General features: G+C 38.1%; 1 protein-coding gene across 1 annotated transcript in view; it reads left to right on the forward strand.

The window, feature by feature from the left end:
- LOC111869805 (histone-lysine N-methyltransferase E(z)) overlaps positions 1-25,152 on the forward strand; it is a gene marked incomplete in the record, with an annotated part of 38,566 nt that overhangs the window by 3,306 nt on the left and 10,108 nt on the right. The window contains 9 exon segments of the mRNA XM_033753556.1: positions 2,509-2,717; positions 7,359-7,550; positions 8,593-8,813; positions 11,606-11,769; positions 15,075-15,175; positions 16,800-17,019; positions 17,946-18,190; positions 22,544-22,808; positions 25,032-25,152. Coding sequence (XP_033609447.1) covers positions 2,509-2,717; positions 7,359-7,550; positions 8,593-8,813; positions 11,606-11,769; positions 15,075-15,175; positions 16,800-17,019; positions 17,946-18,190; positions 22,544-22,808; positions 25,032-25,152 — 1,738 coding nt within the window.

A 25,152-nucleotide genomic window follows, 5' to 3' on the forward strand; every position in this document is an offset into this window, starting at 1 on the left:
AGGTGGAGACTACAGTCCAAGCCCTGCTTGCATCTGTAGGTGGAACCCCGCAGGCAAAGGTAAAGCCATGTGACATACATAATTTAGCAAAATCATTGAAATTGAGAAAAACTTGTGGACTTGATGGTATTCCAATTGAATGCCTTAGGCATCTTCCAAAAAGACCACTGGTACATCTGACACATTTATTTAATCACTGCTTTTGGCTGTCCAGTTTTTCAAAGGCTTGAGAGGAAGTGAAAGTTATGTTACCAAAAACTGGTGAGGACCAAAAGTTTCCACAACATTTATGTCCAGTTATCCTCTTGTCTGTAACAGGCAAGCTATTCAAGAAAGTTATTCTGAAAATAGTCAAAAGAGACATTGGAGAAAGAGGTCTTCTTAATTGAAGCCAGTTTGGTTTCTGTGCCCATCACTGCATGACACTTCAGTGTATGAGGCTTACGAACCATCTCACCTTAAATTTCAACAATAACATGTCCACAGCTGCTGCATTCTTGGATATTGAAAAAGCATTTGATAAAATTTGGCACTTTGGCTTGCTATATAAATTATCTGAATTAAAATTTTTGATCGGCTTAATCAAGCTTATTAGCTCTTTCCTTTCTCAGAGAAAATTCATAGTTCTGGTCGAAGGTGAACTGGCTGCACCAAGGGATATGAATTCAAGGGTGTCACAATGTTCTCTCCTGTCCCTGACATTGCACAGTATATAGAAATGATACGCCCCAAGCACCTGATGTATATATAGGTCTCTTTGATGATGACACCTGTATATATGCGACAGGCTGCAAAGAGGATAATGTTCTCAGAAAGCTGCAGCGAGATCTCAGTGCTATTGAGACGTGGTGTGAGTGCTGGAACATAAAAATCAGTGAAGATACTACTCAGGCCGTTTACCTTTCTCGTAGACTTAGGCCCCCTGAGGCTCTTCTTACACTGAATGGACAGACTGTCCCCTTTGTCAGTCACGTAAAATATCTCGGTGTAATCTTCGATAAGAGGATTACATGGAGACTGCACTTAGAAATGAATGAAGCCAAGGCCTTAAGAACATTAATCAGAATCTACTCCCTACTGAAAAGTGAGCATTTAAGCACCAGCATCAAAGTAACCCTCCATAAGGCACTGATCAGATCAGTAATGACATATGCTTGTCCCACCTGGGATTTAGCGGCACACACCTACTTCTTAAAATTGCAGTGCCTGCAAAACAAGGTTGTCCGCATCATTGGAAATTTTCCAAAAATTGCAGTGCCTGCAAAACAAGGTTGTGTGCACCATTGGAAATTTTCCAATGTGCATACCATTTCGCGGTTTGCACACAGCTTTTAACCTTCCATATGTATACAACTATATAACAAAATTGTGCATACAACAAGCAAAAGTCATACGGAATCATGAGAATGAACATGTTCGAGTTATAGAACAAGGTGAAGCCAGACATAGAAAATATAAGAAGCTTAAACTTGGCAGTGGTCAAGGTTATGACCGTTCAAGTGACTAGGCTGCTGTTGTAGCATAAGATATGTAAGAGAGGCATGATTTTCTCTGCAAAGCCTGTACTGACAGATGACTTGTGTGTAGTGCAAAAGCAAGAATTTTTCAGTGACATGCTATATGTGTGAAATGTACACTTGATGAAAGGCCAAACGTATTCATAAGAAACAAACCCATCTTCTCAGACAAGAAGTTACATAGGGACTATGACTGTAGGGGTTCAGTTGCAAAAAAAAAAAGTCTTTGTTCATGGATCTCAAGGGGCTTGATGCTAGGACAAACTGATGGGCAGTAAGCTGCCAGTTGTAAAGTAACTTTGACTTTGACTTCGGCTCCAGAGAGAGAGAGAGAGAGAGAGAGTAGTGGGATAATGTGGTCAGAAGTCGAGAGTGTCCAGTTGAAGATAGCGATTTGTGAAATGTTGTGAGAAGTTGTATAAAGGTCTGATAAATTTGATCATCAAATCCAAAACCTGTTTTGTGTATCATGTACATTGAGTATTTCTACATCTGTCAACACAACAGTTTCTTATAAAAATATACAATTACTGAAATTAATATGTTTGTAACATTTTTCTGTAAACGGTTGGTTTCCAATGGCTGCATTTGGTATCATTTAACCCATTTTGCTTCTTGTTTCCCAATAGAGAGCACTCAAGTTCTTGCTTTGTTGCATCTTGAAGTTTGCACTTTTCTTTTGGGAAGCTTTGCCAGGTTTTGTTGCTCCTTTTGCACTACCCAGGGGACATGTATGACTTAAAGAATGTCATGGATGCAAGCAGCTTTGTCCCCCCTTTTTCTGTAAACAGTAGTTTTGTTCAATAAGAAAAATTATGTTTTGATACTTGATATTTTGGTAATGGTATTTGGCTGATGAGCTTTTGGATTATCAGCACTGTCCCATATTCCAAATATAAAAATAAAAGCATGCGGGGAACATGGGTGGCAACTGTTCTCTATTTGAGGAGGAATGTAGTTAAGCTAATACTGTATTTGTTTACTCTTGAAGACATTCTCATGGCAGAACAGAAACGATGGACAGACGGGAAGGCAGTATGGATTTCAGTGCAGGATACTCCTCTGCATGCTGCTTGCATGAAGAAGGCTGAGGTGGTGTGTTCTGATGGGGAGGTGCAGAACAGTCCTGTAAAGATTATTAATGCTGTCACCCCCATCCCAACAATGTACACATGGGCACCCATTCAGCAGAATTTTATGGTGAGCTTAGAGACATCTTAAAAGTGTTCCAAAAGACCTGATTTCACAAATAGTGTTTTGTCTGTGCACATGTATCATTTTAACATCATTTATAGGTGTTCCTTGTTTTTAACACATCACGCGACTTGTGTCCAAGCTGTTTGCCATCACCAACCACATTGCGTGTTGTTATTCTTGTTCACTTATTCAGTTCTCATTTGTCTCTCGGTTGGCTGTAGAATACAGGGAAGTTTGTAAGTGAGACTAGAAGCAGAGAGGAGTGACTGTTTTTGTATATTCAGCGAAACCGCCTCATTTCCAGTCTGAGACAATGGACCATGAACTCAGGACAATCAGACGGTCCCAGTTCGTAAGGTGGTTACTATACATGAAGAAAGCTTAGCTAATTGCATGATATTGGCTAATTCCATGAAAGTTTCAGAAAAGCTGGTTCACGGAATTACACCAGCATTTTGAAAGCAATTTACACTTGTGTAAAAATACTGGAACACACTGGTGTAATTTTGTGATCAGTCTTACCAATGGCACAATATTTTCATGTTTGAACAGTCAGTCATCTAGTGAAGATTCGTGGTGGCATATGAATAAGGTAAGCAAAATATTATTTTCCTGTCTATAGAAATTCAAACCAAAAACAGTAAAAATACATAGTATAGGGTATGGCAAGAAAATGGACAGTTTTAAAAACTCATTACATAAATAAGGAATTTGTAACTGCCAAATTACAAATATGTGATCTTAATGTACATAGCATGCTGTTTAATTCCTGACGATGCTGTCTTGGAGGTGACCTCCATCTCTGTGCAGGCATTCCTTTAATCTTCTACCCATGTTTCCCATGATATGGCATAGCATCTCCAGAAAAATTTAGCAACCTTTTCCACCAGTTCCTTCTTTCACCTTTTCACTATTGTGTTGGTGATTAGTAGATACAGATTTTTATGCCCTAATAATCCCCTAAATATACAGTATGCGCCAAAATATTCAGTACTGAAACTCGCGCGTCTCGAACGTGCATGTGCATTTGTTGACAGGGCATAGCTCCAGCTGCACATGTTCCCAGTAGAGAAAAGGAAGTTTTGTTGTGCAGTTGTTGTTGGAAATGGGTCTCTCAACGGAAGAAAAAGTATTCATAGTTGAGTATTATTTCCATTCATATGGAAGTGGTCGTCAGACAACTTGCTTCTTTGGTTTTGAGCGGCCAGATGTTATTGTCCAGAAACCTCTACATAGTACACGTGTGACAATATGGTGTGCCGTCTCGGCACACAGTACATTAGGCCCTTATTTCATTGAGGATGAGGAAGGCAATGCTCTTACCGTCACCCAAGAACGCTACAGGGACATGGTGATCGGACCATTATTTCAGGATTTGAGGAGGTTCTGTCATGCAAGGGGCCTTCACATGAATAGACAGTGGTATCGACAGGACGTCTTTTAATTTCAGTACTTGTATTTTTGGCATATACTGTATATGCATATATGCATGAAAAACTTCCAAAATATGCACATAAAAAGTTCATACCAAACATTAAAATTGATTTTACATTATTTTAAGACCAACAAATCAACATTGCACTTAAATTTTATGTAATCAGTGAATTATTCACTTTCAGTGAAAAGCTATACAAGCTAAGTACAAATCGTGCATCAGAGCCAACGTTTTTTCATTACAAGTTAAAAAAAAAACAGTGGTACTCACATTTAGCTTCCCAAAATTTCAAATTCTCTACTGTTGCAGTTCACAATTACTAAATGTAGGTTTTCCATTTTAGTTGCCTCCTCTTGTCTCATAAGATGTCTTTATAGTGGGAAAGACTTGTTTCCATCTCACGCGAACTTAAGGGCACATGTATAAAAGCCACTATTTGCTCCACTTTTAGTCTTTTTTACTTGGCAATTCAATATGTTTGAAAGCAAAAATGTCTTCAATTTCACAAATTTGTTCATATCCTGGGTTTATTGATAGAAATCTGTATATGTTTTACTACTTTCCCACTTCACTAACTCTTCCAGGAACCAGACTCAGTTTGGAAATAGTGGTTCTGAATACATGTAACAATTGGTACAAAGCAGTATTGCTATTGCTTGCCACCAGTGAGGGAATAGTGGATGGAAGATGAGGGAAGTGAGCTGATGTATAAGAAAGATTAGTTTTCAGTTCTGAGTTTTTTAGTACATCTCGGACAATGTGAAACTGATGCTGCACTTTTGGGATCAGATGTGTTCATGACATTCTTAACTGTTTCTAAATGTTTGATATATAATAACTCACTGCACACAGCCATGTGCCCCAGCACTTTAAAATTGGTTCTGGTAGAAGTGAAATGTTTGGTGCTACTGCTTTAAAGGCTTCTTTTCTGTATGACACTTTAACAGACACCTTCTTCACAGAAGACGCTAACTTGTCATCCAGCAGAAAATTTGCACAAATTATTTCTGCAACATGGTGGAACCCATGGGCAAGGCAAGTCAAAAGTACCATATTTGGAAATATAACTTCAAGAGCAGTATCAACTTTGATCATATAACTTGCGGCATCAGCCACAAAGAACAGTACACACTCATAATGAATGCCATTTGGCATAGTAAATTTATGGAATCAATAAAAAATTTGGAAACTGCAAAGCTGTTTGAGGTTTCAAATTGTTCTACTGCAAGAAGAAATGGGGTAGATTGTTCATTCTTATTGAGGGATCCAACTATAATATTTGCAGTAAATTGTCCCCCATAGTCTTGTGTTTCATCGACTGATAGCCTACACGAAACTATCTTGAATTTTATCTTTAATGTTTTTATTTGTAAGATTGTAACACTGCTTCAGGTAATTTTTATGCACAGTAGATTCATCTGGCATTTGCACTGTGTATACTTTTCTGTGAAATTTCTCAAAATAGTTTTGGTTAGTTTCCACAGCAGAACATCTGCTAAAAGGGCTTCACACAAGTTGAAGGATATTCTCTAAGCAATATTGGAGCAGGAGTACTTTTCGTGGATTTAATTTTGATATTTTCTTTGTGTATATTAGTGTTCAAATGCTGAAACACTTGAAAGCATTTATCACAACCGTTTTTTCTCATGCTTGCAATAAAGAATTTTGTTATCTTTAGTTATCATCTCTCCTTAAGCTCCTGTTGATACAGCTGTAATTTAGTTTTCTGACTTACTTTCACTTTTGGCATGACTACAAAAAGTTAAAGAAATTTAACCACAGACTAGTCGCCACTAATATGAATGACCTCCAGCTCCAAATGAAGAAGCGTAGCGATGACATCCATTATCGGTTGAATAGTATTACATTGCCAACAGCTACATATGAATACACTTTGATGGTATGCAGATGAGGCAAGTTACGAGTAGAGGGATGGAGGATGTCCTGGGTATTGCATCAGAAACATGAGTCCACACTCAGCTTACTGTTTGTATGATGAAATGTTGAAAGTCAAATATGCAGCATATCCTAATATGGAAAAGAAGAATTGTATACACACAATGAGTGAAAATTTGAACATAAAATTAAAAAATATGTATAATGATAAAAATTTGTAAAGGAAAATATGCAGCATAAATAGAGACTTGAAACTGTTATGCTTATTCATGAAACAGGCAAAATATGCATTTACATGCACCATCAACCTATGTCTAAAATTAAAAAAATAAAGTAATTCATACATATATCTAACTGAGCATACTTTTTGGTTGCAAGAAAGGAATATGCATTTGCATTAAAATACAGTCCCTAATGATGAGTTTACATTTTGCTTTTTGAGTGCACCATGAAAAAGTCTCTTGCCGACAGGTCTGAGAGACCTTGCAGGCCAAGGAATGTCACCATTCCTAGAGATGTTGAACATGTGATTTGAAGGCTTTATATGTGCTGTAGTGCAGTGATATCTGGAATACAACAGTTGCAGTTCCTGAGTTAAAGTCTGTTGCCAGGAAATGGATAGGGAAAACTTTGCAGAGGAATAGCCATTGTTTAGATCTTTTACCTTGCAATGGCTAGTTAGAGCAGATATAGAAGACTATTTATATATGAAAGTGTTATAATTATTTGTAGTTACAACTAGTGAATACCCAGTACATCAACTCACTGATCCAGACCTGCATCTTTAGTCACTAATACACATGACAGTATTTTCAGTTTAGTGTTGATTTTAGTGAGCCATTCCCTACCATTATCATAATTTTACTTACTGTTCTTATGTGAGTCAAAAATGTATTCTCTCTGTTAATACAAGTTCCATTTGGGTCAATCACTATTTGCATTTTTGATGAAATAGAATGCTGAAAGTGTTACAGTGACAAACTTAATATTACTGAAGTACTTTAACTTTCATCACAGATCTAATTGAAGTTCTAGGGGGCAGGGGTTGGGTTTAGGGAGTAATTACATAACTGCTGATAAAAGTATCCATATTCTTTACATGTGTGTATTATCACTGGGAAACATTTTCACATTCCTGTTCTATAAACCAGCCTAAATTTATCTGATTGAGACTACACTTCATTTACCCAGGAAGTACACAGTTATTGTCAGAAACATCAGTTTCTTGATTAATCCAAACATTTTACCAACACCCTATTTCTAAGCGCCCCTATGGTGTGAAGTGTTAGTAACAAGCTATGATGATTTTGCAGGTGGAGGATGAGACAGTACTACACAACATTCCATACATGGGAGATGAAATCCTTGACCAGGATGGCACATTCATAGAAGAGCTCATAAAGAACTACGATGGAAAAGTGCATGGAGACAGGGAAGCGGGGTTTATTGATGATGCCATATTTGTTGAATTAGTAAATGCACTTATGCAATATCAAAATAAAGATGTAAGAGCCACTCATTTTATTCTGTTTTATGAAATCGTGCAATTTAACCTTTACATGTTGTATTTTAAATTACCTGCTAGTGGTATGTATGGAGTTCTTTGCCACAGTGCTTAAATGTTATCACGCAGTCACAGGAGCAAGACACAACACAAAGCACAATACACACACGAAAGTAGGAAGAATGCTCCGATAGAGGAAGATAGGTGTGACTCGCGTATTGAGATACGACATAAGGATGACAAATCCTGAACAGTTTTAATATTTTTAATATTTAAAATTTATCAATATATATGACGAGTATATATTTTAGTATAAAGACAACAGGGCATGCAATGAAGTAGTTTGACGTACAACGAAAAGCACCTGAAGATGGCACTTTTGTGCAGAAACATGTAGTGCAAGAGAGAAGAGTAAGGTGAATAAATGTATGCACTGTGAGACGGTTAAAATAAATCATGGACATAAATCAGTGCAACAGGACGCTAAAATATAACATTGTCACAAGACACTTTGTATCTTTCAAATGTTTTTCATTTCATCACAGATCTGTAAATTGGTGGTGATTATTTCAGGTGCACTGAGTTAAATTTATATCAGAGGCAGTGTATGATTTAAAATCTTCAACCACAGAAGTAAATCAACTTTCTGGCATGCAGAGTATGCCTTATCTTCAGCTAATGGAAATCAGGTTGGATATACTGTAGGTGCTCTGCATGCATGTCTGCATAGTAATTGACTTGCCCCAGCAGGAAAAAACTTTTGAGAGTTACAGCACTACATTAAAATGTTTGCAGCTTAATATATGCTTTCATTTCGCACATGTAATGTTTTATTAACATTTTGGGCTAGACATGTATATTTACATGTTCAGGATCATATTATATGTTAAAATACAGATTCTGAGTCAGATGCATTTTTGCAGTATGTTATCTCTCATTGATAATGGAAATGTTAACAGTTTAGGAGTTAATGTTACAGAATTAGGACATTAGAGGCTCTCTCATCAAGATTTGAATTATAAAGCTGAACACCTCATTTCTAGGAAGAAGCAAACCAGGAGAAAGGTGGTGAGAAGGAAGGGAAAGAAAAGGAGAAATCTGTTGGTGGAGGTGTGACATCAGGCAGTCGGGGATGTTCAGGAGAATCCAAGTCAGGGTCATCAGGTGGGGCTGCTGTAGCCAAGCCATTCCCACACACAGTGATATTCCAAGCCATATCAGCCATGTTTCCTGATAAAGGACGTACAGAGGAACTGCGTGAAAAGTGAGTTCTAGTCAGGATTCTTGCTAAATTAACTGTGAGAACAACTGTAAGAAGTTTACATATACTGTGTTTTCTCAACTAAGCCACACATCCCAACTCTTAAGACAGATAATAAACAATTTAAAAAAATGTCAAGTATTAAACGTTAACTAAACATCAAACGTTGATAAACATATGAAATGATAAACATTATTTCATATAAGAGAGCACGTCTGTTGTTATTTCTTGTTCCACAACATTCACAGTTTCTGAGACCTGGTGTTCTGCCATGTGAAAAGGATGTAGTGTTTGTTATGGTACTTCTTTATTCTGTTGTTAGTTTATCACATAAAACATGCTAATCAGAAACAAAGTTTATGTGCCTACAGCATTTTATTCTCCATTGCTTTTGACATTATCATCATCAGTAGAGCTCAACACGGTCATCACTCTACCAAATGAAACTGTCTTGTGACCTGTTCAAGGCTGTAGTGCACTTTTCGAAATTATTTTCTACAAATATTGGGGAAATATGTTTGCACTCATCCTTTATCCTTTATCTTTAACATTTTACCTGCCATGAAAGATCATAATCACATACCCTTTGTACTGATTTTTGTCACTCAAAATCAATATGTAAAACTGACTTTCCCCCATGAATAAACTGAAATGACTGCACTCTCACTAGTAGTGTGAGAGACGTGAGTATGAAAGCTAACAGGGGAGTTGGCTGCTGCGTTTTTGGGATGTTCCTGAGTGCTAAATATGACAAATAAGTAGGGTTGTTGGCTTTGTGAATAAGCTACTCATCCCAATTTTTGGCACAAATTTTTTCTGAAAAATGTGTGTGATATTCAAGAAAATATGGTATTTATAATTTATACCTACAAACTATATTCATTTCTTCTTCTTCCTGTATATACATGTAAGGTGTTGATCAACAGGATCAGATGCACTCATTCACTGATGGTGCTGGAATGCACCTGACTTGGGTAATACAATTTTAGACTTCTTTCATACATGAAAACATTAAGGATGTTTATTGGTGAAGTTTGTAACCGTACTTCCCTCGTCAAAATTATATAATTAAGATTATGAACTATTTATGCATTGTTTAATACCGTGAGAGACGCTCCATCGGCGAGGTACCATCCCCGGACCTTCTAGTTGTAATTCAGCTATTGTCCTCCTTAGGCTAAGGGTGCCGCTATTGTCCCTAACGCCACCTGTTTACTCCCAGTATATCATAAACCCATGAACTGACCGTGTGCGAGACCGGCCGGGAGGGGTCTTGGATTCCTTGAAGACCGACAGAGGTTTATGGGCATCTCGAAAAATACGAATGTAGGCCAGATGTTGGGCTAGACCCTTGGTTTTCCCTTTTTATTTCCTTATTTTTCTGATGCCAACTGGGGGACTTGTAAAGTTGGGGGTCGGCTATAGGGAGCGGAGGAGGACAGTACTTGGAGTGTAGATAGAGAGGAGAGAGGTGTTCAAGAGTAGTTGTAGCTAGTCGGCGGACGGAGCGGCTAGCTGGGAGAATAATGTACATATTCATCATCAGTGAAACTTTAAATTAAAACTACCATCCACGGTGTGTTCTGGAGATCCCGGATTTATTTACCCCGAAGTGTGTTCCATTCCCTTCTCCGAAGCACCTGTATCCCTGAGAGAAAGAACTCAAGCTCGAGCGACAGTCGTGGCAACTGTAAGTCGGCGGTCGGCTGCAAGTTGAATAAGAGCTAGGAAACTAACTCAGTAAATTTCATGTGTAACGTATTTCCAAGTATTTCATCTCTTTTATGTGTTTGTAGTATTAGTAAGAAATTAATTCATAAAATAGCTTTTTATGCGCAGACACATATCTTGCATTTAGAATCATTTTCCATTTAGGTAAATACAGTAGTACATTTTACTGCATTGTGAAAAAGTGGCTAGTGTCATAAATCAGTATTACAGTGAAAGAAAATCTCACTCTTATCTCAGTTCTCAGAATTTTATAAAATTCTTTTTGTGAACTTCTTATGTGTAAGTGCAAAAAATGTAACTTAAACAGTGAGCTTTCCTTGAATTATGTTATTCTGAACCATGAAAAGTAATTTTGCATTTTGTTTAGTAATTGGATGTATTTGTTATGAGTTGATGACACATGTTCATTGATCAGAACATGGTCAATGCCAGTAACACAGGTTTATTAGTGGCCATTTCGAGAGTTATTTTGATGAAAATTTAAAAAATAAAGAATTACTGCTGCAGAATACTTCACATGAGCCCATGAAAAGCCAGTGGCTCCTGGTGCAAGCTATGGACCTATAAAAGGGGGAGAGAATGTGTTAAGTATGGGGCTGTATGCCTAACCTGTCACATGGCTAGTTACAAAATAAAGAATTTTGTTTAGTGTTCACTTCCTGATCTGATCTTAAGGCATTTGTAACACATTAATGAACACAGCGGAGAATTACCTGAGTAGATATGCAACTATTAGCATCTCAAGAAGATCTCTCTTTTTGGAGTTAATTACAGTGAAACTGCCATATGAGGTTTCTTTGGGGAACAGTGGATGTGAACATTAAACTGAGGAAAATCATGTTAAATGAACCACAGATTTCTGTACATTAAATGAAGAAAAATTGTAAGTGGACATTCCACTGTAGTTATTTTATATTATTCAAGACCACTTGTAATGGTTTTAAATTTTTATTTTTCCCTCAATGTTTAAATCTGTTTCCCATGAGAAAATTTTTAAACTGTAAAAGGCCCTTCAGAATTGTCATATAGGCCTTTCAGTTATAATATACTATATGTAATTCCAGATACATTGAACTGACTGAACGGCTGGATCCCAATGCACTTCCACCTGAATGCACACCCAACATTGATGGTCCAGCAGCAGAATCAGTTCCACGTGAACAGACAATGCATTCTTTCCACACGCTCTTCTGCCGACGGTGCTTCAAGTATGACTGCTTCCTTCACCGTGAGTAGCTAGTGTATGATGCACTATGATGCTGTGCACTATTTGTATATTACCTGAAACCTATCACCCTGTGTTTTTATTTTGAGGCGTATTTGCTTGATGCCCATTCCTAACTCATTGTCAGTGAGGTAAAGGATACAGTCTACAAAATGTCGCACATGGGATTTTATGAGCATTTACTAAGTGTGTAAGTTGGAACTCATTGCATGTAAGCCTATAGGATGTAGATCTGCCTTTGCATTCCACTTTTTTGCCATTTATGTGCAATGTCAGTTGATATTCTTTCATCGTTTTCTCTTTATTGCCACTACATGTTTCAGCCTCATCGGCCATCATCAGGTGTATGGGTTGTGATGAAGGTCTCTGCTGCTCACTGTAATGCTGTTCTGTTTTTCTTATGTAATTGTAGAATAGCCTGTCTGTCAGTCCGCACCCTAATAATTTTTCCATCACTCACTGGATTTGAATACCAAGAGCCAATTAGATTGACTAAGCATACTTATGTTAAAACTGTCAGCTGAAGAAATGGACTCAATCGGTATTTCTGTCAGTATATGGCATCAAATGTTAGATACCAGTGTTTGTCAGAAAGAACAGGCTTTCACATCATCTGTACCTATGGTCATTTGGAAGCAATCTGAGGAAGTATTGTAGGTTTTCCTGTGCAACTGCATTTACCCCTAAGCAGCAGTGACATTTCTAGCAGATAGCTCTGTGGTGGGGCTTGGCTGCCAAGGGGTTAATTAAAGCTGATATGAACTTCATACTACTCCAGCAGTAGTACTCACTACAGATCCAGCGAGGGCCAGTAATAGATTTCCAGTACTTAGTTTTCTCTGCACATTATAGTTGTTGTAATTTTAGTTGAATAATGCATCACACCACGAAGTCCATGGTATAAATGGAACTCAAGATTAATACTGTGGCCTAGGCTGTCGTTGCTGTGCAGATGAAATGCTCCACCAGTGCTTGAGTGCGAGCAGCTGTGCTCATATGGAGATGTGCTTTATCATTGAGGAGCTCTACACTGGATAATAGCATTCCACACCTTTTGTTCTGAATGACCGGCCCTGCACAATTTTCTTAACGTTTTGTAATGCATTTCTGACATCATTGTGGTACCTTGTTGCATGAATTCCACCATCAGCACTCCTATCCTGTCTCAGAAACAGTTGCCATCAGTTTTCTGGCAGACAGCGTTTGGTTAAACTTCTTCAGCTTTTTTGATGAATACATGTGCATCCACTGCTTTGACTTCTCTTTGGTTTCAACGTTCACAAATGAAATCCAAGTTGAATTACCTGTTACAATGTGATTGAGAAATTCATCGCTGTTTTTGTAGTAACGCATCAAAGCCAAAGCCATTCTCTGCATTTTGTGTGCACTGTGAGCATTTTTGGAACCCATGTTGCACAAAACAAGCGATAGCCTAGCCTAACTGTGATCTCTTAGAGAACAGTACATGAAATTAGTGGAAATTGACACAAAAGTTCTGAAATTGTGAAGTGGCGTCTTTCACAAGTTTTTATGGTCAACACTCTGAAGAAGCTCATCTCTCACTACAGATGGCCATCTACCTTGTTCTTCATCATAAACATCTGTTCATTCATCTCTGAACATTCTACACCATTGTCTTAAAATTCCTTCGCTTATTACAGTTTGGTCTTAAATTATACATAATTCACGATGGATTTTCATAGCACACCTGTTTTAAGCTTGAAGAAAATGAATAACAGCGTGACTTTCGAAGCTGGTGGGTTATCAATCGTAGGACACATCATGACTCACTCTGTAGAGACAAGAACAAACTCTGGGTGACCAGTTTTGTAATGGTTTACAAGGCAATGATTCACGTGATGCTACCTCTAATGCGCGAGCTCTCCCCTGTTCCTACGTTAGTTGCCTAGAACAAATGGAGGTTACTTTCTGAATAGCCCTCATACATTGCTGGGAGAAACCTTGAGGGAGTCCACAGCTAGGAGATGCCCACATACAAGTGTGTTTTTGCCTCTGCTGTAAAGCTTAGTTGCGGATGAACTTGTTTGGGATCTCAGTGACTGATTATTATACAGTAGAATATGCAGATGATATTGCAATTCTAATCAGTGGTGACATCATCAACAATAGAGACAGTGTTTTCCATGGTGTCTGTGCAGACTGCTTATAAGAGAAGAGAGTGACACAATTCGTTCAGGACAGCTATGAGTCAGTTGTAAGCTGGAGGAGTTAGTCCAGAAGAATTTTTAGTTTCGAGGTTTCAGAGTGATTGAAGACAAAATACCAAGAAGACTTCATAGTGATTTGAAGTGCTAGTTTCCATGTTGAGACCCACTGCTAGGAGATGACAAATGGAAACTGAGAATCCCAGTGCATGTGCAGTGGTAGACTGGAAAGTGTGTAAATCAACGATAGAGCTGTATTAATGGTAATTAAGAAAACTTGTAACCAAAGTGCTAATAAATCCAATCAGCCATACTAGAACCTGTTATATTTGTCATGCGTACCACCCTACACATGACCGTTAATTTTAAGGCTTGCATCCAAGTCATGCATCTGCTTTGGCTAAAGTGGAAAATTTCCTTTGAAATCAGAAAAATTACAGCACTGACAGTGGTTCAGATTGCATCATACGTTCACAGTTATGAAATCACAGTACACTCAACATCTTATGAAAATTCCTATTTTACGTGCCCAAGGAAATAGTTATAGTGCTGCCAATCCTGAAGAGTAAGGTTGTTGTGAATGTTCTTTCCCTTTGAAAATACTCTGTAATGATGTGTGTGAGCGCGCAGATACACCAGAAGCATCAACAAATTAAAATTCAACCAACTTTTCAGCTTAATTAATGACTATAAAAATTAAACAATTACAAAACATATTCTTGTTTATTATAAATAAATACAGTGTGAGTTTGTTTATATTTTGTAATCCTGTACATATTCTAGAATACCTGCTAAACAGGGAGGTATCAGACTTACTGGAATAACTTTCACTTATTTTGTTCTTGTTACTGTCAGTTTTCAATTTCCAGAGGATGGTGCTATAATTTTAAAACGATGAAAAATTTAGAGAAACCTTGCATGGCCACACTCTCTCCACATATCTAAGTTGCTGTAAGCTATGACATACAGAATGAGGCATCTGATGGGAAATAGATGTCATAAGTTCTGCCCAGAATTTCATCTTGGTTCAGTGTGCTTATTTTACCACTGTCACTTGAATATATGAGTAATATTTTTGTTATACTGAACAAAAAATATGTCAGTAATTATTTGTAAGATAGCGGCATAGTTGTCTGTGTACAGGTCTCCAAGTATACCATCCCGGACCCAGTCTGCACAAGAGGAAGGGGCCCGATTTGAAGCCATTCTCTGACCCTTGTGGATCTGACTGCTATATGCATTTGGTGAGTATCTGATACAGAAACATTTTAAAGCAGTCAGTACAAAATCAACAGCTAATCACCTTGACATGGAATATGATTATATTGCAACATGCTATCTCCAGATATAATAAGGTACCTACTTACTTACTTACTCATGGAGCTGAGCCCTTCTGGAGGAGCCGCCAATTCTGCAACTACTCAAGAATTTCCCAGCATTTTATGGAACCCGAAGGTTCATTACCGTGTTCACAAGAACCCTCCACTGGTCCCTATCCTGAGCCAGATCAATCCAATCTATACCATCCCATCCTATCTCTCTAAGATCCATTTTAATATTGTTCACCCACCTATTCCTTGATCTTCTCAGTGTCTCCTTCCTCCTGGCTTTCCCACCAATATCCTATGTGCATTCCTCGTCTCCCGCATTCATACTACATTCCCTGCCCACCTCATCCTCCTTGACTTGATCATTCTGATTATACTTGGAGAAGAGTACAAGTTATGAAGCTCCTCATAATGCAGTTTTTTCCAACCTCCTGTCACTTCATCCCTCTTCGGTCCAAATATTCTCGACTCCCTGTTCTCAAATACCCTCAGTCTATGTTCCTCCCTCATGTCAGAGACCAAGTTTCACACCCATACAGAACCACTGGCAAAATTATAGTTTTGTATATTCTAATTTTTATGTTTTTGGACAGCAGAAGAGAAGACAAGAAGTTCTGGACTGAATGGTAGCAAGCATTGCCTGAGTTCAGCCTCCTGTTAATTTCCTCCTGAATCAGGTTTTTGTTTGTTATCATTGTTCCCAAATATCTGAACTGTGCCACATTTTGAAAACATCAGTTTGCTATCTTTATGTCATGATTTTGCCCTGCATTTTGGTGACAAGACAACAACATATCTCTGTGTTTACTTCTAGACCAACCTCCTTACTTGCGTCAATTAAAGTTTGTGTGTTTTTCTTTATGGCATCTATATAATCACCCAGTAGATTCACATCATCGGCATAGGCCAACAGCTGATGTGTCCCGTTTAATTTCGGTCCCACCTGGTTTTCCTGGTCCTTCCTAATGGCATATTCTAAAGCAAAGTAAAAAGATGAAATTATGTCTGTGCTTAATTTATTAATCCCATTGCCTTGAAGACTTACAGGGAGTGGAGGTATAGTTCCACCATTCTTAACCTTGCCACTAGATTGAGGTGGGTGGTCAGCTTCACATTTCTGTCACTTTACCCCCAGGGAGAGAGTCCCCAGTGCCCATAGTATAGGAGGCTGGGTGGGCCTCAGAGGTATTCTGGACATTATGGAGAAAACTCGCTTACTCCTACTGGGAATTGAACCTTGAATCCTTGATGATCCAGCCTGTAGCCTGGTCTCTATAGTATCTTGGTTCGTATCTCCAAGTATAGTGTCACAATAAAAATAAAGGTTACATTAACTGAATCAAAATCCGTTATTACAGTTCTGTAAAAACTTCACTTTATTAATTTCAGAAGTTTAAAAACCATCTGTTAATAGAAACATTTCTTCAAAGATAATTCATTATTATAACAGCATAGTGGTAACCATGTCTGCTGACAGAAAATTTACTTTGTTAGCAGAAAAGAGTCTAACAACAGATGTGAAATGGAACTTGATGTATAGGAAGGGATGAAGGAGAAACTGGCAGCCATAGCAGAGAGGACTAAAGAAGAAAGTGATGCTATCATTGAGTCGCAAGGTTCAGGCACTGGAGAACAGCAGAAGATAATAAACGGCTCATCAGCCCAGCAGCGACCTAGAAAGGTGCGCAAACAGGCATCTGTTGACTCTGGAAATGAAGCCAGCTCTGAAGACAGCAATGACAGTAACAAGTATGACAAAGGCGAGTGAAAAGTTGAATTACAAGTTTCTTTCCAGTGACTCGTTTCTTTTCTTAATTTGCCATATTTTCTCACATTATTATTTTCATGTCCCTAATTATATACAAAAACTTTTGAACCAAAAATTAATTATTAGCCATGAATTTTTCCATTAAATGGATGACTGTAAACAATTAATCATGTAATTTACAATTTTCTGCACTGACTACTCCCAGTTTGTATATAATTTTTATATTTGCATATCATCAATAATGCAGCAAAGTGTTATTCTAGCTCAGGCCATGAAGTGTCAGTATGTGAACCCATGTATGCCCATGGGCAGTTAATCATGCATAGACAATGTTGATGAAAAGAGGGAGCATTTAAAATAGGCACACACTACAGAACAGGTCAACAGTCAGTAGTGTTTATACACTTTTTACTGCTGATGTATGTACTGTGGATATTATGTATATAAGGGACTGCTGAAATACAGTAAATAAATACTGGCTTCACAGTTGTTTGTCTAAATGTCATACTAATTGTGGAACTCAAAATGTAGGCCATCAGCCCCTCTGATTTATCTTAATCAGATATTCCTATATTGAAAAGGCTGGATTGAGGAGGTATTTAATCAAACAACAAAGGTGATTTTGTAAATCAGTAGAAATGAAGAACTATATATTTGCCAACTGGGTTAACTAAGCATAAGTCTTATATTGATAAAATACAGAGCTCTCTTTTACGCAGAAAATGAAATAATTTGTAGTTGAATACGTTTATTTCTTTTCTGATTATTCCTACAAAATCTGCTGAAATATAGAACTGTGGATTTTGGTGTATATATGTTTAACTTTTATATAAGAATAAAACTGTTATTTGAACACTTGTGGTCAACTTTCACTGTCTCTATCTTAACAGTGCTGTATGCTCTGTTCCTGTTCCATAGAGTTCAAGCGTAACCCCAGGAAGGACTGTGGAAACCCTGGACTTAAAACGGCACTTCAAGACAGTAGTGGGGGCCAGGAGCCAATGTCTACAACAACCTCTTTCTCTCTGCTGGGTACCATGGGTGCTGATGATAATTATGAATGGACTGGTGCTGACCAGTCACTGTTTCGAGCCCTGCACAAAGTTTTCCTCAGCAATTACTGTGCCATCTCTCAAATAATGCTCACCAAAACGTGTCAGCAGGTTTGTTTCTGTATGGTTACTGTAGTAATCTCAAATAGTGCTCATTAATTATGTCTTATGATATTTGTTTCCCTTGCATTTACTGTGCTGTCTCTCAAGTAATGTTCACCAAAATATTGGCAAGTATATTCCCTCAGCAGCTACTGTTCCATCTCTCAAATAATGCTCATCAAAACGTGTAGGCAGTTTTTTTTTTCGTCTAGTTGCTCTGCACGTGTATAGTATGTCGGCTTTATGTCTTACTCACGTTCAGTCCATATTCAGTTTCTTGGCTTGTCCTTTACATGGGCAATTTATTTTATTATATTTATTCTTGAAGATAGTTGTCTGCTGGGATGTGACAGTATGTAGTCTGGTAGAAGTTTACTGGTATTTCACAGCCAAACAAATAGCAAAAACTCTGTACAATTTGCTTGCTTGACAAACTCTTTGACCCTGATGGTGGAGGCTGTAGGGTCCTCAAAATATTTGTAAACTTCTACCAGGTATACATTGTATCACATTTGAGACAATAATCCTCTTCATAATCACTGCTGTTATAACTTCAGATCTCGCCTACCGATTCCTGGTTTATTTAATGTTGTTTCAGTACCTCAGAGTATATGGTATCAAATGATAGGATTACTAGTGTTTAATGAATTGAAAGTGTTATGTGCAGAAAGAGTTGAGGCCTAATTTGAGGTACTAACTTTGAGGAATAAAGGAAAGCCATGAAATACCTGTCAGGATGGCTGGTGTTCAGGCCAGAGTATAAACCTGGGATTCTTAAATATAAAGCAGGATTTGTACCCACTTGACTCTGATGTTCGGTCACAGACATATTGGTCAGTCATCATCCATTTGGGGATCAATCTCTAGCCAATCATATTGAATTTATGGAGGTTACACTGGCATTTAGTAGGTCCTGTTTGTCCAAGTTGTTCATTTTTTAAAGTGATTCAATCTTTTAATGCTTCTTTTCATATGATATCTGTCATGGGATGTGCAGGAGACCGGACAGCAGGTTTCACACCCGCTGTCCTCATTTTGCACTATATCTCAAGATTGTGTTTAGTCGCCCAAAGTAAAGAAGTGCAGTTGATTTAATTCTACCATTAGTCAGCATTGTAAACTTATATACAGTGAAACCTTGATTTTACTCTTTTTAAGGGACTGCCCAAAACAAATGTAAAAGTGAGGGAAATGTAAAATCAGGGAAATATGAATGTTGCAACATAAAGAAAACTGTGGACTTCTTTATACCACAGCTTTGGAAAATCATTTAAAATATACTTGTTTGAATGTGATATGGTGATATGTGAATGGAAATATGGTTCTTGGCTTCTTTTGCAAAGCTTTATCAACTGCCATGTTTATGTAACATTGGTCAGACGAGATGCTGATTATAATTGGTGGATGGAAAGCATGTGAGAGGAAGTGGTCATGGCCTAGTTCAAGGCACTATCCAAGCATTTGCTTAGAATGACTGGCAAATATTTTACATACCTAGTTACATTATTTCTTCAACCAGTCATTCTTTTGTTTATTTCTCCTTGAGCTCTCAGTGTGTATAAACCATTTTCCACTTTGTTGCACATTACAGTAAAACTGTTCTTGGTATCAAATCGATATAAGCACTTTGTGGATGCTTCTATGTCCTCTTCTGGTTCTTCTGTCCTAGTCAAATCTAACACCTAGTCAACACTCTGGACTCCACAGACCTTGAGAGCGCTGTCACATGTTCATTAGTCCTCAGACTGCATTACGAGAGGTTGTAAACTGTGCCAGTCATCCCTGTCATCTTCATTTAGTTTCACTGCACTGTCATCATTGCTGCTGGCATTGTCAATCAAGAAACTGCACAAAGCAGTTATTGATTCTAGTGGGTGTTGTCAGTCTTCAGCTTTCTGCTATGAAGTGCATGCAGACAACACATCTAGCTTCATCTGTGTAGTATCTTGGAATAGTCCCCAATTTATAATGGATGCATTATTTCATATCAACTGCTTTCTGTAGTGGCATTCAAATTGTTTGATGATTCCCAAATATGAAGACTGTGGTTGGGTTGTATAGTGTTGCTGAAGAATGTGGTGTTCTTCAAATGATGAGCACACTGGTTAAAGCAATATTTGTACATTTTGTACCACCCAGTTTTCTAACCGGTTATGGGAGGTAATGTTCAGATATTTTGGTGATCATCCAAAAACTTGTATTAGCTTCATGTTTTGTAAGTAGTCTGTTGACATTCCAGAAGCAACATGGACTTCTGTATTTTCCAATTACTAGAATGGTAGATAGACTTGAAAGGATTCTGACGATGGTGTATACTGTACTTCTTTTGGCTTATTTTGGACTTCACCCATCATCTGGTATGTAAAAGACAAAAACCCACAACATTTCGGAGACTGGATCTGTCTCCATCTTCAGGTGTATAGGAAAGGATATTTTATTCTTTCCTCCCACTGATGGAACCGGTTGTCGGTTGTTCATAGGTTGTTTTTCTACAGACCGGGGTTTGTCCAGTGATTGAGACTAGCTCTTTCTAAGGGGCCCAACTGAGTAGGTTTATCCTTCCCTATCCACCTGAAGACGGAGACAGATCCAGTCTCCGAAACGTCGTGGTTTTTTGTCTTTTACATACCAGACGATGGGTGAAGTCCAAAATAAGCCAAAAGAAGTACTAGAATGGTAGTTTATCACTATCATCTTCATTGCATGCGAGGAGCACAGTAATCCACTGCTTGGATTTTGTACCACCATGGCAAAAGTTCTGCTAGGTTATAAACTGGAAAATAGACCTGTCTCATCAGCATTATTTTTTGCAATATTCAGTAATTTTTCCAGTCTTCTATGGTTTCTGAATCAGTGCTCCTGCCCTCACATGTTGGATTTCTAGAAGCAATGTTGTGTCACCTCTTTAACTCTGCTGCTCCAACTATTGGAAGTTCAAAAGTTGGCTGTTTCTAGACAAACACAAATGTATAAGCCTTTTTCCTAAAATTGGATGCCATCTGTAGAAGCATTACTCTCATGTGCTTGCTGAACTATGCAGCAAGTGCAGATTCCAGTTCCTCCAGTGGTGAACTTTTCAATGATTTCTGCTGCTTGGAGAAAGATCCACATTCGATGAAACTCCTTTCAGTTTCTTCATAGTTCTTCACAATAGGGTTTAGTTTGGGCACTGAAAGTCTCAACTGTGATGCCTGTTCAGTATGTATATCATTTTGGAACTAGAATATTTATTTTAGCACTTATTATAAGTGATTTAGATTTTCCCATATTGTTCATATTTCATTCTCTTGCTGTGAAATTCGTTTCAGTCTGTAATAACATTTGGTCTTAAAGAAGTGGAGTCACATGGGCAGAGGAAAAACAAATAATTTATGTTAAATGTTTCAGTTATGAAAACACAGTGGTTGCTGTGCTGCAAAGGTCATTCTTTGATACTCTTCTCATACATGGGAGAGACAAAATGCGCTTGCTGAATTACTGTTATATCAAGATGTATCAGGTTCAAAGCTAACCTAGAGTGCGCAAGCTCTGCTCATGCATGCTAGGCTGTAGTGGAGCCACATGGTGTGCACCTGAATCACTTGTAGCCATGAATCAGCAGCCACTTGATACATATTCTCAGACTGAACTATTTGCTACTGCTAACAGGGAAGGAGATCCATTGTCTTGGATAAGAAATTGTGAGAAGTGAACAACAAAATGTAAAACTTGCTAAATTTTCACAGCCAGGACTGGAAAAATGAAGTGCAATTTGAAGGAAAATGTGAAGTTGTTGAAACATGAAATCTTTTAAAGTTTAACATTATTGTTATGGGCATTTAGCCAGGACCATGAAAAAAGTGCGTAAATTCATGAACAAATGTTTGAAAAATAAAATAATCCATGGGCCCTGCATCTGGCAGAAGGTTAAATTGTGTTTCTGCATTTTTAATAAATGTGTATGCCTTGGGTTTCTTGTTACCCATTTTCATGTCTTCACACTCATCAACATGCAGCAACATTTGTTTCACTCTCACTTTCTGACATTTCATTGCTTGACTCTTCACTTGCAGATTCTCCTTCAGTTTTCAAATCCTATCCAGTTCTTCATTTAACTTTGCCTAATCCAAATAATATTCTGAATATAAACAAACTTACAGATACATTCTGAACACTTTCCTTTAAAAATGTTTATAAGAAGCATAGTGCAAAAGTATGGGAAAGTGTATTTTGTTAAGTGGCTAATAGATTTGAGTTGTATTTCTGGATTTCTGGCCATATTTTATTATGTGTTGTTGCCAATACATTTTTGTTCCTGTGTAGTGAGAATCAGACTTGTGCTTTACATACAAGGTATGAATGTATGTTACATTGTTTTTGTAGGTTTACCAGTTTGCCCAGAAAGAAGCTGCTGACATTCCAACAGAAGAATCGCTGAAAGACTTCACACCACCCCGCAAGAAGAAGAAGAAGCACCGTTTGTGGTCTATGCATTGTCGCAAGATCCAGCTGAAGAAGGACTCGAGTTCAAATCATGTATACAACTTCACTCCATGTGATCATCCCAATCAACCTTGTGACCAGATGTTATGCCCATGCATTGGTGCGCAGAACTTCTGTGAGAAATTCTGCCAATGCAGCTCTGATTGTGAGTATCAGCTGTCAAATAATACCATTATTTAGGAATGTGCAACTGTTCCAGATTCTTTAATTAGCACTAAATCTAATCTTGCCTTCACCTCACAATGACCTGTGTGTTGCAATATTGCAATGACATATGTGCAGTACAGCTGGCCTGGTGTTGCAGTATTGCAGTGTTAAACCATTCCTTTATTTCAAGTCAGCATGTAGCATTGTGGTGCAGAAATTCTTTGGATTTTCATGCATTGAGTGTTTTGTAATCAACTCATGAGATTTTTTGATAGCCTGTCAGTGAACCATTCATATGTGCTCAGGCTGCTGTCAGCTCAGCTGTAGCTGCATGTGAATGAGTTAGAAGGAAGACAGTAGATGAACTAAAAGAATGTACAGGTTTCACGCCTGTTTGTGGTTGTCACCACTGGAAGTCTCTGAAATCACAGGTATGACTTGTATAATATTGTCACACTTAAGCAAGGGTGAAATACAATGAGATCTTCATATTACACGAGTTTATGATAGAACATATATTATTCAGTTATTCAGTATAGAGGGGGTGGGTTTCCCCATGCACCGTGACTAATAGTCTGTTGTACGTCCCCCTTTAATTTCTACTGTCGCCATACCCTACTGATACTGGTGCCCGCTATCTCCCCTTTCTGCCAGTGAGGTCGGCCCTCTACTGGCAGTGGTACCCGATTATTCTCCCCTTTCTGCCAGTGAGGTCAGCCCTCTTCTGGCATTGGTACCCGATAACTTCCCCATCTACCGAAGGCATTGGAAACTACTTAGGCAGGAAATGTGTTGCCTATTTTTGCTCAGAGGTCTCCTAGAGACATGAGGATCTTTTACATGCCATAAGTCTATGACATGGGACCCACGGCTTAAAGTCCCTCCCCGAGGACTTGTTCCCTGAATTTTTCTGCCCTTAAAAATTCCACGACCTCCACCCGGTTTGAACCCACGTACCTTGAGTCATGAGGTGGGAACATTACCTCTAGACTACAGAGGCCGCTTAGAACATGTATTAAGTAATAGAAGAGATATGGAATAGGAGTTAATGTTGAAAAGTGACCCTGATAAAGCAGTTTCATCTGATGGTTAAAGTGAACTTCATGAAGAACTATAATAGTGGCTGATAACACTAATGTGAGTGGAAGCCAAGATAGGCTTTGGTCAATCAGTGGTGATGTCTGTCCTTTCATTGGAGGCCTTAGTCTGTTGAGAATACAAGACACCAAATATATGCAAGGATTCTGCACCCATTACTATCTTTCCCCTCTTCCTTGTGGAAGTGTTCCATCTGTTGGTGAATGTTTTGAAACAAGGTGCCGAGGAGAATATTTGAGCCTGAAGGGAGGAAGTAACAGGAAAGTGGAGAAATCTACATAATAAGGAGATTCATAATTTGGACTCTTCACCATATATTGTTAAGATGATGAACTTTTGTCATCCAGTATACTCCAGTGTGGAACTTTAATTTCACCACTGTACTTTTTATGTATGTTTTTTTTGTTTTCCAGGAAATAGTCAGACATTGCTTGCTGTAATAATCTTGAACCAAAACAAATATATCAGGTGACTGCATACCTTGACGCAGAAGACTGACTTACTGAGACCTCGGTTCATTGCTGATGAATGACAGGAGAGATCAGGGGGGACTGATATGGCAACACTATTGCTGAAGCATACTTATGGTCTCTAATTACCAACAAATATGATTAGCTGTCTATACAGTCTGTTGTTGAGACACTAATGAATATTTTGTTTTCTCTATATTTGCTTCTAAATAGATCTCTTTAATAATGTCTGATAAGGCTTCTGTCTTCCTGCTTAGTAGGTTAACATCAGCAGTCATCAGAAGCTGATTGTTCCATTGACTTTCAGTCCCTCCTGTTTCTTAGAACCTCCTGCTGGTGTATTCTAAAGCAGAATTGAAAAACAATGGTGATAAGGCATCGTGTTTCAGAAAATCTTGGTAGGAACTGCATCAGACTAATAGTTACATGTAGAGACTTTACTGTAGATTTTGTTTGAGAATATTGTAGAGTACGTCTGTCCTTTGTGAATCATAGGCTTTATTGGAGTCTGTGAATAATTGATGCACTCACCTATTGTACTCCCTTTTTTCTTCAAATTTGTTTACAAATTTGAACCTAAATTTATTATTGTAAAATTCATATCTTTTTACTCAGTTAACTAGGCATTAATATATATTGTATTTTCTTTATAGGTCAGAACCGGTTTCCAGGCTGCCGGTGTAAGGCACAGTGCAACACAAAGCAATGCCCTTGCTATTTGGCTGTGCGGGAATGTGACCCAGATCTCTGCCAGACGTGTGGAGCTGATCAGTT

This window comes from Cryptotermes secundus, unplaced genomic scaffold, assembly GCF_002891405.2.
Source record: "Cryptotermes secundus unplaced genomic scaffold, Csec_1.0 scaffold123, whole genome shotgun sequence".
NCBI lineage: Eukaryota > Metazoa > Arthropoda > Insecta > Blattodea > Kalotermitidae > Cryptotermes > Cryptotermes secundus.